Source organism: Oryctolagus cuniculus, chromosome 15, assembly GCF_964237555.1.
Source record: "Oryctolagus cuniculus chromosome 15, mOryCun1.1, whole genome shotgun sequence".
Taxonomy (NCBI): Eukaryota; Metazoa; Chordata; class Mammalia; order Lagomorpha; family Leporidae; genus Oryctolagus; species Oryctolagus cuniculus.
The window spans coordinates 35,874,376-35,891,265 of record NC_091446.1 but is presented as its reverse complement, the minus strand read 5'-3'; the positions used below and the strand labels follow the sequence as shown (position 1 = coordinate 35,891,265).

General features: G+C 38.2%; 1 protein-coding gene across 1 annotated transcript in view; it reads left to right on the top strand.

The window, feature by feature from the left end:
- The first annotated feature begins 16,352 nt into the window (after positions 1 to 16,352).
- Positions 16,353 to 16,890, top strand: part of LOC100346305 (cytochrome P450 2C1) — a 49,848-nt gene continuing 49,310 nt past the window's right edge. The window contains exon 1 of the mRNA XM_002718524.5: positions 16,353 to 16,819. Within this exon, the coding sequence (XP_002718570.2) occupies positions 16,652 to 16,819 (168 nt within the window). The 5' untranslated portion in view covers positions 16,353 to 16,651. The remainder of the gene's footprint in view (positions 16,820 to 16,890) is intronic.

The window sequence follows — 16,890 nt, the reverse complement described above, 5'->3', positions numbered from 1 at the left end:
AAACAAAGCCGGAGGCATCACAATACCAGATTTCAGGACATACTACAGGGCAGTTGTAATCAAAACAGCATGGTACTGGTACAGAAACAGATGGATAGACCAATGGAACAGAATTGAAATACCAGAAATCAACCCAAACATCTACAGCGAACTAATACTCGATCAAGGATCTAAAACCAATTCCTGGAGCAAGGACAGTCTATTCAATAAATGGTGCTGGGAAAATTGGATTTCCCTGTGCAGAATCATGAAGCAAGACCCCTACCTTACACCTTACACAAAAATCCACTCAACATGGGTTAAAGACCTAAACCTACGACCTGACACCATCAAGTTACTAGAGAACATTGGAGAAACCCTTCAAGATATTGGCACAGGCAAAGAGTTTCTGGAAAAGACCCGGGAGGCACAGGCAGTCAAAGCCAAAATTAACTATTGGGATTGCATCAAATTGAGAAGTTTCTGTACTGCAAAAGAAACAGTCAGGAAAGTGAAGAGACAACCGACAGAATGGGAAAAAATATTTGCAAACTATGCAACAGATAAAGGGTTAATAACCAGAATCTACAAGGAGATCAAGAAACTCCACAAAAACAAAACCAACAACCCAATTAGGAGATGGGCCAAGGACCTCAATAGACATTTTTCAAAAGAGGAAATCCAAATGGCCAACAGACACATGAAAAAATGTTCAAGGTCATTAGCAATCAGGGAAATGCAAATCAAAACCACATTGAGGTTCCACCTCACCCCGGTTAGAATGGCTCACATTCAGAAATCCACCAACAACAGATGCTGGCGAGGATGTGGGGAAAAAGGGACACTAACCCACTGTTGGTGGGAATGCAAACTGGTCAAGCCACTATGGAAGTCAGTCTGGAGATCCCTCAGAAACCTGAAGATAACCCTACCGTTCGACCCAGCCATCCCACTCCTTGGAATTTACCCAAAGGAGTTTAAATTGGCAAACAAAAAAGCGGTCTGCAGCCTAATGTTTATTGCAGCTCAATTCACAATAGCTAAGACCTGGAACCAACCTAAATGCCCATCAACGGTAGACTGGATAAAGAAATTATGGGATATGTACTCTTTAGAATACTATACCGCAGTAAGAAACAACGAAATCCAGTCATTTGCAACAAAATGGAGGAATCTGGAACACATCATGCTGAGTGAAATAAGCCAGTCCCAAAGGGACAAATACCATATGTTCTCCCTGATTGGTGACAACTGACTGAACACCAAAAAGGAAACCTGTTGAAGTGGAATGGACACTATGGGAAACGGTGACTGGATCAGCATAGCCCTGACTGTTAATTAACAACTTAATACATTATCCCTCTTAGTAGTTTTTTTGTCTGTTCTACTTAATATGACTGGTTTAATTCTGTAATTAATACACAGTTATTCTTAAGTGTTGAAATTTAACTGAAATGTGATCCCTGTTAAACATAAGAGTAGGAATAAGAGAGGGAAGAGATGTATAATTTGAGACATGCTCAAGCTGACTTGCCCCAAATGGTAGAGTTAGAAACATACCAGGGTACTCCAATTTAATCCCATCAAGGTGGCATGTACCAATGCCATCTTACTAGTCCAAGTGATCAATTTCAGTTCACAATTGATCATAATGAAAGGACTAAGAGTCAAAGGGAGCACATAAACAAGTCTAGTACCTGCTAACACTAACCAATAGAATAAATAAAGGGGAGAGTGATCCAACATGGGAAGTGAGATACTCAGCAGACTCATAGAATGGCAGATGTCCTAAATAGCACTCTGGTCTCAGAATCAGCCCTAAAGGCATTCGGATCTGGCTGAAAAGCCCATGAGAGTATTTCAGGCATGGAAAGCCAAGACACTCTGGCAAAAGATCTCTGTGAGTGAGATCTCAGTGGAAAGAACAGGTCTTCAAAGAAGGAGGTACCTTTCTCTGAAGGGAGGAGAGAACCTCCACTTTGACTATGACCTTGTCTAAACAAGATAAGAATCGGAGAACTCAGAGGGCTTCCATAGCCTTGGAAACTCATAACTGGAGCATAGGGAGATTACTGATGCCATAGACAGGAGTGTCAATTGGTAAAGTCAACAACAGGAGTCACTGTGCACTTACTCCTCATGTAGGATCTCTGTCCTTAATGTGCTGTGCATTGAGATTTAATGCTATAACGAGTACTCAAACAATGTATTTCACTTTGTGTTTCTATGGGGTGCAAACTGTTGAAATCTTTACTTAATGCATACTAAACTGATCCTCTGTAAAAAAAAAAAAAAAAAAGAAAAAAAAAGAAAAGAAACTATCAACTCCCAACTTGACTCTCACTGGGATTAAACATGACAATAGGTCTGATCTGATTTCATCATCATTAAAAAAAAATCATCTATTATTTTTCACTTTATGTTTCTGTGTGGGAGCAAACTGTTGAAATCCTTACTTAATGTATACTAAGCTGATCTTCTGTATATTAAGATAATCGAAAACGAATCTTGATGTGAATGGAAGGGGAGAGGGAGTGGGAAAGGGGAGGGTTGTGGGTGGGAGGGACGGTATGGGGGGGAAGCCATAGTAATCCATTATTCGTACTTTGGAAACTTATATTCATTAAATAAATAAAAAAAAAAAATAAAGTCCCAATGTTGATGTGCAAAAAAAAAAAAAAACAAAACAAAACAAAAAAACAACAACAGTGACTTGATCAGCCCTTGTCCTGACTGTTGATAAACAACTTAATACTTTATCCCTTTTAGTATTTTTTTTGTTTGTTCTACTTAATATTATTGGTTGAACTCTTTAATTAACATACAATTATTCATAGGTGTTTAAATTTAACTGAAAGGTGATCCCTGTTAAATATAAGAGTGGGAATAAGAGATGGAGGAGATGTATAGTTTGGCACATGCTCACTCGGACTTGCCCCAAGCAGTAGAGTTAGAAATGTGCCAGGGGATTCCAATTCAATCCCATCAAGGTGGCATGTACCAATGCCATTTCACTAGTCAAAGTGATCAGCTTCAGTTCATATTTGATCATAATAATAGGATTAAAAAGAAATCACATAAACAAGACTAGGGTCTGCTAATACTAACTGATAGAATTAAAAAGGAGAGAATGATCCAACATGGGAAGCGGGATACATAGCAGACTCATAGAATGGCAGATGTCCTAAACAGCATTCTGGCCTCAGATCTGCCTTTAAGGTATTGGGATCTAAATGGCCTCCACTCTCCATTTAAAAGACACAGACTGGCTGAATGGATTAAAAAACAAAACACATCTACTTGCTGCTTGCAAGAAAAACACATGAAGACTGAAAGTGAAAGATTGGAAAAAGATATTGCATGCCATCAGAAATCTAAAAAGAGCTCGTGTAGCCATCTTAATAGCAGACAAAATAAACTTTAACACAAAAACTTTTAAGAGAGACAAAGAGGAGCACTATATAATGATTAAGGGATCAATTCAACAGGAAGATGTACTATTATAAACGTATATGCACATAATTAGAAGGCAATGGGTTATTTAAAAGATATATTAAAGGACTTAAAGGGAGACTTAGACTCCAATACAATAGTACTGGGGGACTTCAATTCTCCACTTTCAGCAAGACACGGATCAACCAGACAGAAGATCAACAAGGAAACAGCAGATATCATTGACACTATAGACAAAATATATCTAACAGATATCTACAGAACTTTTCATCCTAGACTTGAAGACTACACATTCTTCTCAGCAGTACATGGAATCTACTCTAGGATTGACCATACTGGGCCATAAAGCAAGTCTCAGCAAATTCAAAAAAATTGAAATCATGCCATGCATCTTCTCAGACAACAGTGGAATGAATCTGGAAATTAGAAACTCAGGAATCCTAGAGCATATACAAACACATGGAGACTGAATAACCTGCTCCTGAATGGACAGTGGGTCATATATGAAATCAAAGGGGAAATCAAAAACTGTCTGGAAGTAAATGAGGATAACAACACAACATATCAAACTTCTGGGATACAGCAAAAGCAGTGTTAAGAGCAAAGTTTATAGCAATAGGTGCCTACATCAAGAAATTGGAAAGGCACCAAATAAATGAGCTTTCAATTCATCTCAAGGATCTGGAAATACTGCAGCAGACCAGACCCAAATCTAGTAGGAGAAGAGAGATACTGCAAATTAAAGAAGAAATCGACAGAATGGAATCAAAAGATTACAAAAGATCAGCGAAACAAAGTGCTGGTTTTTTGAAAAAATAAACAAAATTGACACACCATTGGCCCAACTAACTAAAAAAAGAAAAGGCCCAAATCAATAAAATCAGAGATGAAAAAGGGAATGTGACAACAGACACTACAGAAATAAAAAGACTCATCAGAAATTGCTACGAAGAGTTGTATGCCAGTGAACAGGGAAATCTATCAGAAATGGATAGATTCCTGGACACATGCAACCTACCTAAATTGAACCATGAAGACATAAAAACAAAAAAAGACCCATAACCAAGTAAGAAATTGAATCAGTAATAAAGGCCCTCCCAACAAAGAAAAATCCAGGACCAAATGGAATCATCGCTGAATTCTACCAGACATGTAAATATGAACTAACTCCAATTCTTCTCAAACTATTCAGAACAATTCAAAAATGGGGAATCCTCCCAAATTCTTTCTATGAAGGCAGCATCACCTTAATCCTTAAGCAGCATTGAAAGAAAATTACAGGCCGGTAACGCAGCTCTCTAGGTTAATCCTCCGCCCTGCAGTGCTGGCACACTGGGTTCTAGTCCCGGTCAGGGCGCCAGATTCTGTCCTGGTTGCCCCTCTTCCAGGCCAGCTCTCTGCTGTGGCCAGGGAGTGCAGTGGAGGATGGCCCAAGTCCTTGAGCCCTGCACCCCATGGGAGACCAGGATAAGTACCTGGCTCCTGCCTTCCGATCAGCGCGGTGTGCCGGCTGCAGCGTGCCAGAAGCGGCGGCCATTGGAGGGTGAACCAATGGCAAAGGAAGACCTTTCTCTCTATGTCTCTCTCTCACTGTTCACTCTGCCTGTCAAAAAAAAAAAAAAAAGAAAGAAAGAAAGAAAATTATAGACCAATATCCCTGATGAACATAGACACAAAAGTCCTCAATAATATTCTGGCCAATAGAATGCAACAACACATCAGGAATATCATCCACCCAGACCAAGTGGGTTTTATCCCTGGTATGCAGGGATGGTTCAACATTTTCAAATCAATCAATGTGACACACCACATTAACAAACTGCAGAATAACCATATGATTATCTCAATTGATGCAGAGAAAGCATTTGATAAAATATAACACCCTTTCATGATGAAAACTCTAAGCAAATTGGGTATAGAGGGAGTTTTCCTCAATACAATCAAAGCAATTTATTAAAAACCCACGGCCAACATCCTATTGAATGGGGAAAAGTTGGAAGCACTTCCACTGAGATCTGGTACCAGACAAGGATGCCCACTCTCACCATTACTATTCAATATATTACTGGTAGTTTTATCCAGAGCAATTATTCAAGATAAAGAAAAGAAAGGGATACAAATTGGGAAGGAGATTTAAAACTATCCCTCTTGCAGATGATATGACTCTTTTCTAATGGATCCAAAGTACTATACTACGAGACTACTGGAACTCATAGGAGAGTTTGGCAAAGTAGCAGGATATAAAATCAGTGTACAAAAATCAACAGCTTTTGTATACGCAGGCAATTCCATGGCTGAGAAAGAACTGCTAAGATCAGTCCCATTCACAATAGCTATAAACAATCAAATACCTTGGATTGAACTTAACCAAGGATGCCAAAGGTCTCAACAATGAGAATTACAATTCTTAAAGAAAGAAAAAAGAGGATACCAAAAAAAAAAAAAAAAGGAAAAATCTCCCATGCTCATGGATTGGAAGAATCAATATCATCAAAATATCCACTCTCCCAAAAGTAATTTATAGATTCAATGCGATAATAATCAAATACCAAAGACATTCTCCTCAAATTTGGAAAAAATGAAGCTGAAATTCATATGGAGACCTTGAATAGCTAAACCAATCTTGTACAACAAAAACAAAGCTGGAGGCATCACAATACCAGATTTTAGAACATACTATAGGGCAGCTATAATCAAAACAGCATGGTACTGGTACAGAAACAAATGGATAGACCAACTGAACAGAATAGAAACACCAAAAATGAATCCAAACATAAATAGCCAACTTATATTTGATCAAGGAGCTAAAACCAATTCTAGAAGCAAGGACAGACATTTGAACAAATGGTGCTGGGAAAACTGAATTTCCACATGCAGAAACATGAAGCAAGAGCCCTACCTTACACCTTACACAAAAATCCACTCAACATGGATTAAACACCTAAACCTACGACACAACACCATCAAATTATTAGAGAACATGGAAAAACCCTGCAAGATATAGGCACATGCAAAGACTTCTTGGATAATACCCTGGAGGCACAGGCAGTCAAAGCCAAAATTAACTATTGGGATTACATCAAATTGAGAAGTTTCTATACTGCAAAAGAAACAGTGAGTAAATTGAAGAGGAGACTGACAAAAAGGGAAAAAAATATTTGTAAAATATGGAACTGATAAAGGTTTAAGAACCAGAATCTACAAAGAGATCAAGAAACTCCACAACAACAAATAAACAACCCACTTAAGAGATGGGCCACGGACCTCAACAGACATTTTCAAAGGAGGACATCTAAATGGACAACAGACACATGAAAAATGTTCAGTATCACTAGCCATCAGGGAAATGCAATTCAAAACCACAATGAGGTTTCACCTCACCCTGGTTAGAATGGCTAACATACAGAAATCTAACAACAACAGATGCTGGCGGGGATGTGGGGAAAAAGGGACACTAACCCACTATTGGTGGGAATGAAAACTGTTAAAGCCACTATGAAGACAGTTTGGAGATACCTCAGAAACCTGAATTTAACCCTACCGTTCGACCCAGCCATCCCACTCCTTGGAATTTACCCAAAGGAAATTATATTGGCAAATAAAAGAGCTGTCTGCACCTCAATGTTTATTGCAGCTCAATACACAATAGCTAAGACACGTAAACAACCTAAATAGCACTCTGGCCTCAGAATCAGCCCTTAAGGCAGTTGGATCTGTCTGAAGAGCCCATGAGAGTATTTTAGGCATGAAAAGCCAAGACACTGTGGCAAAAAAGGGGGGGGACCTACATGAAAGATCTCTGCAAGTGAGATCCCAGTGGAAAGAATGCACCTTCAAAGAAGCAGGTACCTTTCTCTGAAGGGAGGAATGAACTTCCACTTTGACTATGACCCTTGTCTAAATAAGATCGATGTCTGCCAACTCAAAAGGCTTCCATAGCCTTGACAACTCATATCTAGAGCCTAGGGATATTACTGACACCATAAGCAGGAGTGTCAATTTGTTAAATTAACAACAGGAGTCACTGTGCACTTACTCCTCATCTAGGATCTCTGTCCTTAATGTGTTGTTCAATGTGAATTAATGCTATAGCTAGTACTCAAACAGTATTTTTCACTTTATGTTTCTGTGTTGGTGCAAACTGTTGAAATCTTTACTTAATATATACTAAATTGATCTTCTGTATATAAAGAGAACTGAAAATGAATCTTGATGTGAATGGAATGGGAGAGAGAGTGGGAGTTGGGAGGGTTGCGGGTGGGAGGGAAGTTATGGGGGGGAAGCCATTGTAATTCATAAGCTGTATTTAGAAATTTATATTTACTAAATAAAAGTTAAAAATGGCAATAAAATAGCTGTCTGCACCCCAGTGTTTATTGCAGCTCAATTCACAATAGCTAAGTCATGGAGTCAACCTACATGCACTTCAATAGAAAACTGGATAAAGAAATTATGGGATATGTATCCTATAGACTATACCAGTGGAGCCAGCGCTGTGGAGCAGTAGGTTAATCTGCTGCCAGCAGCACCAGCATTCCTTCTGGCTGCTCCACTTCCAATACAACTCTCTGCTATGGCCTGAGAAAGCAATAGAAAATGGCCCAATTCCTTGGGCCCCTGCACCTACATGGGAGACCAGGAAGAAGCACCTGGCTCCTGCCTTCGGATGGCGCAGCTCCAGCTGTTGCGGCCATCTGGGGAGTGAACCAACAGAAGGACAAACTTTCTCTCTGTCTCTCCCTCTCATTGTTTGTAAGTCTACCTCTCAAATAAATAAATGAAATCTTTTTTTAAAAAGAATACTATACAGCAGAAAAATAAATGAAATCCTGTCATATGGTACAAAGTGGAGGAATCTGTAAAACATCATGCTGAGTGAAATAAGTCAGTCCCAGAGGGGCAAATATCATACGTTCTCCCTGATCAGTGATAACTAATTGAGCCCCTAAAAGGAAGCCTGTTGAAGTGAAATGGACACTATGAGAAACAGTGTCTTGATCAGCCCTTGTCCTGAGGAACAACTTACTATTCCATTCCTTTAGTAATTTTTTGTTCTACTTAATACCATTGGTTTAACTCTTTAATTGACACACAATTATTCTTAAGTGTTCAAATTTAACTGAAAAGTGATCCCCATTAAATATATGAGTGGGAATAAGAGAGGGAGCAGATGTACAGTTCAGCACATGCTCAATCGAATTTACCCCTAATGGTAGAGCTAGACACGTGCCAGGGGATTCCAATTCAATCCCATCAAGGTGGCATGTACCAATGCCATTTTAATGTCATAGTGATCAGTTTTAGTTCATAATTGATCAAAAAGATAGGATTAAGTGTCAAACAGATTACATAAATAAGACCAGTGTCTGCTAATACTAATTGATAGAATAAAAAAGAGAGAATGATCCTAAATGGGAAGCAGGATACACAGCAGACTCATAGAATGGCAAATGCCCTAAACAACACTCTGGCCTCAGAATCAGCCCTTAAGGCATTTGGATCTGGCTAAAAAGCCCATGAGAGTATTTCAGGCATGGAAAGCCAAGACACTCTGGCAAAAACTGACCTAAAGGAAAGATCTCTGTGAGTGAGATCCCAGCAGAAAGAATGGGCCATCAAAAAGGAGATACCTTTCTCTGGAGGCAGGAGAGAACTTCCACTTTGACTATGGCCTTGTTTAATTAAGATTGAAGTTGGTGAACTCAAGAGGTTTCCATAGCCTTGGCATCTCATGACAAGAGCCTTGGGTGATTACTGACATCATGATAAGAGTGTTAATTGTTACATCAACAATGAGTCACTCTGCACCTGCTCCCCATGTAGGATCTCTCTCCTTAATGTGTTGCACTATGCGAATTAACAGCAAAACTACTATCCAAACTGCACGCTATGCTTTGTTTGTCTGTGTGGGTACAGTCTGTTGAAATCTTTACTTAGTATATACTAAGTTTATCTTCTGTATATACAGATAATTGAAAATGAATCTTGATGAAGAATGGGATGGGAGAGGGAGTGGGAGATGGGATGGTTGCGGGTGGGAGGGAGGTTATGGTGGGAAAATCTGCTGTAATTCAAAATTTGTACTTTGGAAATTTATATTTATTAATTAAAACTTGAAAAAACCATATAACTATCTCAATAGATGCAGAGAAACATTTGATAAAATACAACACCATTTTATGATGAAAACTCTTAATAAATTGGGTTTAACAGGAACATTCCTCAACACAATAAAGACAATCGAAGACAAACCCACAGCCAGACTTTTACTGAATGGAATAAAGTTGGAAGCACTCCTGTTTAGATATAGAATCAACAAGAATTCTCACCTTCACCATTGCTATTCAATATAGTCCTAGAAGTTTTATCCAGAGCCAAGAAAAATATCAAAGGGATTGGGAAGGAGGAAGTCAAACTATCCCTCTTTGCAGATGATATGATTCTATATATAGGAGATCCAAAGGCTACTTCAGGAGACTGTTGGAATTCATAGAAGAGTTTGATAAAAAGCATGATATAAAAGCAGTACACAAAAATCAACAGCTTTTGTACACACAGACAATGCCAAAGCTGAGAATGGACTTCTAAGATCAATCCCATTGACCACAGCTACAACAAAAACCAAACACCTTGGAATAAATTTAACCAAGGATGTAAAGATCTTTATGATGAGAAGTACAAAAGATGAAAAAAACAAATAGAAGAATATAGAAAATTAGAAGAATTTTTCCTGCTTATTGATTGGAAGAATCAATATCATCAAAATGTCTTTACTTCTGAAAACAATCTACAGATTCAAGGTGATACCATCAAAGTACCAAAGACATTTTTCTCAGATATAGAAAATATGGTACAGAAATTCACATGGAAACATAGGAGACCCAGAAGAGCTAAGGGAATCTTTTACAACAAAAATGAAGGTAACGTCATCACAATACCACATTTCTAGGCATACTACAGGGCAGTTATAATCAAAACAGCCCAGTACTGGTATAACAATGGATGGATAGACTAATAGAACAGAATAAAAATGCCAGAAATCAGTTAAAGAATCTACAACCAACTAACACCAATCCATGAAGCAAAAGCAGTCTCTTCAACAAATGTTGCTGTTAAAACTGCATTTCCACATGCAAGACTTTGAAGCAAGACCTCTACCTTACACCTTACAGAAATATCCACTCAAAATGATTAAAGACCTAAATCTATGACCTGCTACCATCAAAGTATTAGAGATCATTGTGTAAACCCTGCAAGACATTGGCACAGGCAAAGAGTTTTTGGAAAAGACCCCAGAGGCACAGGCAGTCAAAGCCAAAATTAACAATTGGGACTACATCAAACTGAGAAGCTTCTGTATTGCAAAAGAAGCACTCAGCAAAGTGAAGAGGGAACTGACACAATAGCACAAAATACTTGCAAACTATGCAACTGATAAAGGATTAACCACCAGAATATATAAATAGATTAAGAAACTCAACAACAACAAAACAAACAAACCAATGAAGAAATGGGCAAAAGACTTAGACATTTTTCAAAAGAGGAAATCCAAATGGCCAACAGACACATGAAAAAAATGTTCAGACACTAGCTCTCAGGGAAATGCAAATCAAAACTACAATGAGGTTTCACCTCAGCCCAGTTAGAATGGCTTTCAATCAGAAATCAACAAACAACAAATGTCGGAGTGTATGTGAGGAAAAATGTACCATAATCCACTGTTGGAGGGGATGTAAACTGGTAAAGCCACTATGGAAGACAGTATGGAGATACTTCAGAAATCTGAATGTAGACCTACCGTATGACCCAGCCATGCCAATTCTGGGAATTTATCCATGAGAGATGAAATCAGCTAATATAGTTATCTTCACTGCCATATTTATTGCAGTTCAATTCACAATAGACATGCAATCAACCTAAATGCCAGTCAACTGAAGACTGGATAAAGAAATTATGGGATATGTACCCTATAGAATACTACACAGTGCTAAAAACAATGAAATCTGATAATTCAACAAAATGTATGAATCTGGAAAAATCACACTTAGTGAAATAGGTCAGTCCCAAAGGGACAAATACGATATGTTCTCCATGATTTGTGATTACTAAAAGAGCACTTAAAAGGAAATCTGTAGAAGGGAAATTGACACTTTCAGAAGCGATGGCTTGAAGATCCCTTGTGTTGACTATTGAAGAGCAATTTTTTTATTCTATTTGTTGAACTTTTTACTTCACATAGAGTTAAACATATGTGTAAAATGTCAGTTGAAAATAGATTTCAGTGAAAAATAAGAGTGGGAATAAGAGAGGGAGGAGGAGGTTTGTAACTGTAAAGCTATATAGTTCTGCATATATTCCTATGGACTTAAGTCTAAGGGTACAGTTTAGAAACATGCCATGTGATGCTGAATACCATTAAGTTGGATGTTAAAAATGTCATCTTAAGCCCATGAGAGCTTTTAGGCATGGAAAGCCAAGACACTGTGGCAAAAAATGTCCTACATGAAGGATCTCTGTGTGTGAGACCTCAGTGGAACGAAGTGGCCATTAAAGAAAAGATAGTTTTCTCTAAAAGGAGAGACCTTCCACTTTGCTATGGCCTTGCCTAAATCTGGTGGAGTTTGTGGATTCAAAAGTCTTCCATAGCCTTGGCAGTTCCTTAGGTGATCACTGATGTCATACATAAGAGTGTTAATTTTTAAATTAACAACAGGAGTCACTGTGCATTAACTTCCCATGCAGGACTTCTGTCCTCAATGAGTTCTATTATGAGAGTTAACTGTAAAGCTTGTTCTCAGTTTTGTGTGTGTGTGTGTGTGTGTATGAATTGTTGAAATCCTTACTTAGTTGGTCTACTGTGTATAAAATTAATTAAAAATGAATCTTAATGGAGAATTGGACTGGGGATGGGAGAAGGAGAATGATGAAAGCTGGGAGGGTGAGTGGGAGGGCAGGTATGGTGGGAAGAATCACTATTTTCTTGAAGTTGTACTTATGAAATTTGTATTCTTTAAACAAAAGGTATTGTTTATTCTTTAAACAAAAGGTTTCTTTGTGAAAAAAAATGTGAAATAGTTTGAAAATGGCTTCTTCTCTTAACCCTGTATGAAGGTTTTATGAAGATGTGGATTTATTTAAGTTCCAAAGTTTTTTTTTTAACTTTTATTTAATAAATGTAAATTTCCAAAGTACAACTTATGGATTATAATGGCTTCACCCCCCATAACTTCCCTCCCACCCACAACCCTCCCAATTCCCACTCCCTCTCCCCTTCCATTCACATCAAATTTCATTTTCAATTATCTTTATATACAGAAGATCAATTTAGTATATATTAAGTAAAGACTTCAACAGTTTGCACCCACACAGAAAAACAAAGTGAAAAATACTGTTTGAGTACTAGTTATAGCATTAAATCACAATGTACAGCACATTAAGGACAGAGATCCGACATGAGGAGTAAGTGCACAGTGATTCCTGTTGTTCAATTAACAAATTGACACTCTTGTTTATGGCATCAGTAGTCACCCTAGGCTCTTGTCATGAGCTGCCAAGGCTATGGAAGCCTTTTGAGTTGGCAGACATCGATCTTTTTTAGACAAGGGTCATAGTCAAAATGGAAGTTCTCTCCTCCCTTCAGAGAAAGGTACCTCCTTCTTTGATGACCTGTTCTTTCCACTGGGATCTCACTCACAGAGATCTTTCATTTAGGTGTTTTTTTTTTTTTTTTTTTTGCCAGAGTGTCTTGGCTTTCCATGCCAGAAATACTCTCATGGGCTCTTCAGCCAGATCTGAATGCCTTAAGGGCTGATTCTGAGGCCAGAGTGCTATTTAGGACATCCGCCATTCTGAGTCTGCTGTGTATCTTGCTTCCCATGTTGGATCGCTCTCTCCCTTTTCAATTCTATCAGTTAGTATTAGCAGACACTAGTCTTGTTTATGTGATCCCTTTGACTCTTAGACCTATCATTGTGATCAAATGTGAACTAAAATTGATCACTTGGACTAGTGAGATGGCATTGGTACATGTCACCTTGATGGAATTGTATTGGAATCCCCTGGCATGTTTCTAACTCTACCATTAGGGGTAAGTCCGATTGAGCATATGCCGAACAGTACATCTCCTCCCTCTCTTATTTCCACTTATATATTTAATGGGGATCACTTTTCAGTTAAATTTAAACACTTACAAATAATTGTGTGTTAATTACAGAGTTCAGCCAATAGTATTAAGTAGAACAACAAAAAAAATACTAAAAGGGATAAAGTATTAAGTTATACCCCAAACTTTTTGATTTTGTTTTTTCATCTACTCTTTAAGTATTGAGTAAATTCTTGTTAGTTTGAAAGCCACTGATTAGGCTGAATCACACAATAATGACTTATAGCACTGAATCATTAAATGTTGGTGATCTCAGTTGATGTTGGTGAAAGAGAGCAAGACATGAGACATTTAGGATCTAGCCTAAGTTCTACCACCTCTAGTCTGTGTCTCCTTTCCTGGGAACTGACTCTCTGAGACTCTGCTTCCTTGTTTCTTAAGTGGTGATAATCTTACCTTAGGCAATTTTGGTAGAATCCAAAGGATATTATTTTTATTATCATATTATTATATGTTCAAATTGTCAGAATCCCTGTAATTACAAACAATGACATATTGCATAACTGAGTCTTAGAAGACTTAATTTTTCTTACTGAAAGGGCTTAGAAACAACTGAACTAGTAAGTTGTAGAATATATGATGATATCTTAAAACATACATGACTTTGCATATACATTGTCCCAATCACTGGCTTAACCTGCTGCAACATGTTGTTGCCCCACACCTTTGCTTCATGAATGCAGTCAGTGGTGTTGACTCAGAGTAACTAATGTTTGGGGTTTGGTTTGTTTTGCTAACATGGTTGCCCAGGTAGCAGTGGTGTGAGCCATTGTATACTGCAAAGGACATCAGAAGATCTCATCTCCAATCTGTTTTTTTTTTTTTTTTTTTTTTTTTTTTTTTTTTTTGTTAAATATGAGCTCTATGCCCATGGCCAGATCTCCTATTCTCCCATAGCCTGTATTTGCAGCTGAAAAGTAAGAAATAGTGATCTCTTCTTTCCAGTATTTTGCATGAAATAGTGAAAAGTATTAACATTTTTTTAGCTAATAACTTGGCATATAGTTTATTACTGAATTATATTAGCTATTTCATGTTTAGGCACTTGTACTGCTGGTAGAGTGTACTGAGTGCTTGAAAGGCTTCCACTCTCAAGGACAAAGTGTCCTAGATTTTGGAGTAGCAGACAACAAACAATTAGTGTATGTGTCATAGATTATTTTGATTTGCCTCAAAGTCAAAAATTATCAACTGGTCATTAAACTAACTTGCTTGCATCAAATAATTTGCTTCAGTGATTCTCTATCATGACAAAACAGTAAATGTGTGGATTGATAATTATAAAAATATAGTTGATTCTGATAATAATTTTATTATGTGTATATGTCAAAATATCATCTTGTGCACCTTATATATATGTGAGAAATATAAATTGTAGCATTTATGACTGCAGTTATCAGTGTGGGACAAATATAATATCTTTACAGATTATCGCTTTGTAGAAGCATTGTCTTAGTGATCTTGTAAGATTTTCATTACAGTACTGTTTAAATTATTGTGACCAATCAGTGCTATCTCCTGAATAGCACTGCATGTGTTGGTCTTTGTTCTGGAACTGTTTGAAGAAGTCCCTGATCCCATTCACCATGGAAGCTCATGCCTGCGAGTTTGCTCATAGTCTGCATTCTTGGTTGTCCCTTAGTTTACTCGGTTATTTCTCACAATTCCAGGTCCAGGTCAAGAAGGCAACACTAACAACAGCATCTGGAATTGATGAGGAGGTGGGAGAAGCCACTGTTTCCCCAGCCCTTTCCACTCAGTTCTCTGAGATTAACTTTTGCCTCAGTTACACTGAAAAAGTTTCACTCTGCAGTGATGGAAAGTGGAGAAACCCTATCTTTATTCCTTTTCTAGAGAATGTAGGCCCTGTTACAGTGTAGTGTACTTTCTTTTTTTTTTAATTGACAGGTAGAGTTATAGACAGTGAGAGAAAGACAGAGAGAAAGGTCTTCCTTCCAATGGGTCACCCCCGACCCCCAAATGGCCACTATGGCTGGCACTGCATCGATCCGAAGCCAGGAGCCAGGTGCTTCTTCCTGGTCTCCCATGTGGGTGCAGGGCCCAAGCCCTTGGGCCATCCTCCACTGCACTCCAGGGCCACAGCAGAGAGCTGGACTGGAAGAGGAGCAATTGGGACTAGAACCCAGAGCCCATATGGGATGCTGGCGTCACAGGCGGAGGAGTAAGCAAGTGAGCCACAGCGCCGGCCCCGCAGTGTAGTGTACTTTCAGAGTAAAAGCTCATTTCTAAAATTGCTCTTGAGAAAGCTGAGGTGTGAGCTAAAAGGCACCATACTGGACATCAAAGCTTCTCAGTTCCAATCCCAGTTCTGCCATGTTTGAACAATGGGACACTACAGATTTCCTGTCTCTGAGCTCCTCCTCTTCCTCGTTTAAAAAGAAAAAAGAATAATGCCTACACTCAAGTGATTTTTTTTAGGGGTTTAATGATGAAAGACGTGACTATTTACTTGATACGTGTTGAATTATTCAACATGCTGATGCATGAGTTACTTTAGGTATAATGTTTAGTATTGTAATGTTACTGTAGAATCTAAAATAATTGAAGAATTGTTCACTTTCAAGGAAAATAATCTAGTGTTTCAGAAAGTGTTACAGGATAAACATTTTATATACAAGGTGTGTTATACACAGGTTGCCCTCAGTGTCATATATTCCCAACTAACATCAGTTTAATAAGTCAGAATGTTGGACAATTTTTCTATCCAAAAAGTTATTACAGTAGCTCTCAATTTTGAATGCTCATTGGAACCACCTGGAGTTATTAACATAAGTCATAAAAAATGATTGTGCCTCACCATAAAATAGGTGGACCAGGACTTTTAATCTGGAATAAGGATAGGGGAAGCAATGGAAAACAGAGTAAGAAGAAATAGTGCCTTATTTTCATAAGCCAAAGTCCATTCAAAAGAGGCATTAAGTGCATTTGGCCCATTGTTTGCTTTTATAGGTCAAAGGCACACATTATTTGCAGGGAGTGTTCTAAAAGCCTGAGGTTTGCAGCACTCAGTTGTCTCAGGAAGAAGAGAAGGCTCCCATGGATCCCGTGGTGGTGCTGGGGCTCTGTCTCTCCTGTTTGCTTCTCCTTTCAGTCTGGAAACAGAGGCATCGGGGAGGGAAGCTTCCTCCTGGACCCACTCCTTTTCCAATTCTTGGAAACATCCTACAGTTAGATTTTAAGGACATGAGCAAATCTATAACCAGAGTAAGTACACATTATCATACTTCAATTGTTTCTAAAGGTTAAGTAATTAACTCCAGATTTTAAATACAATA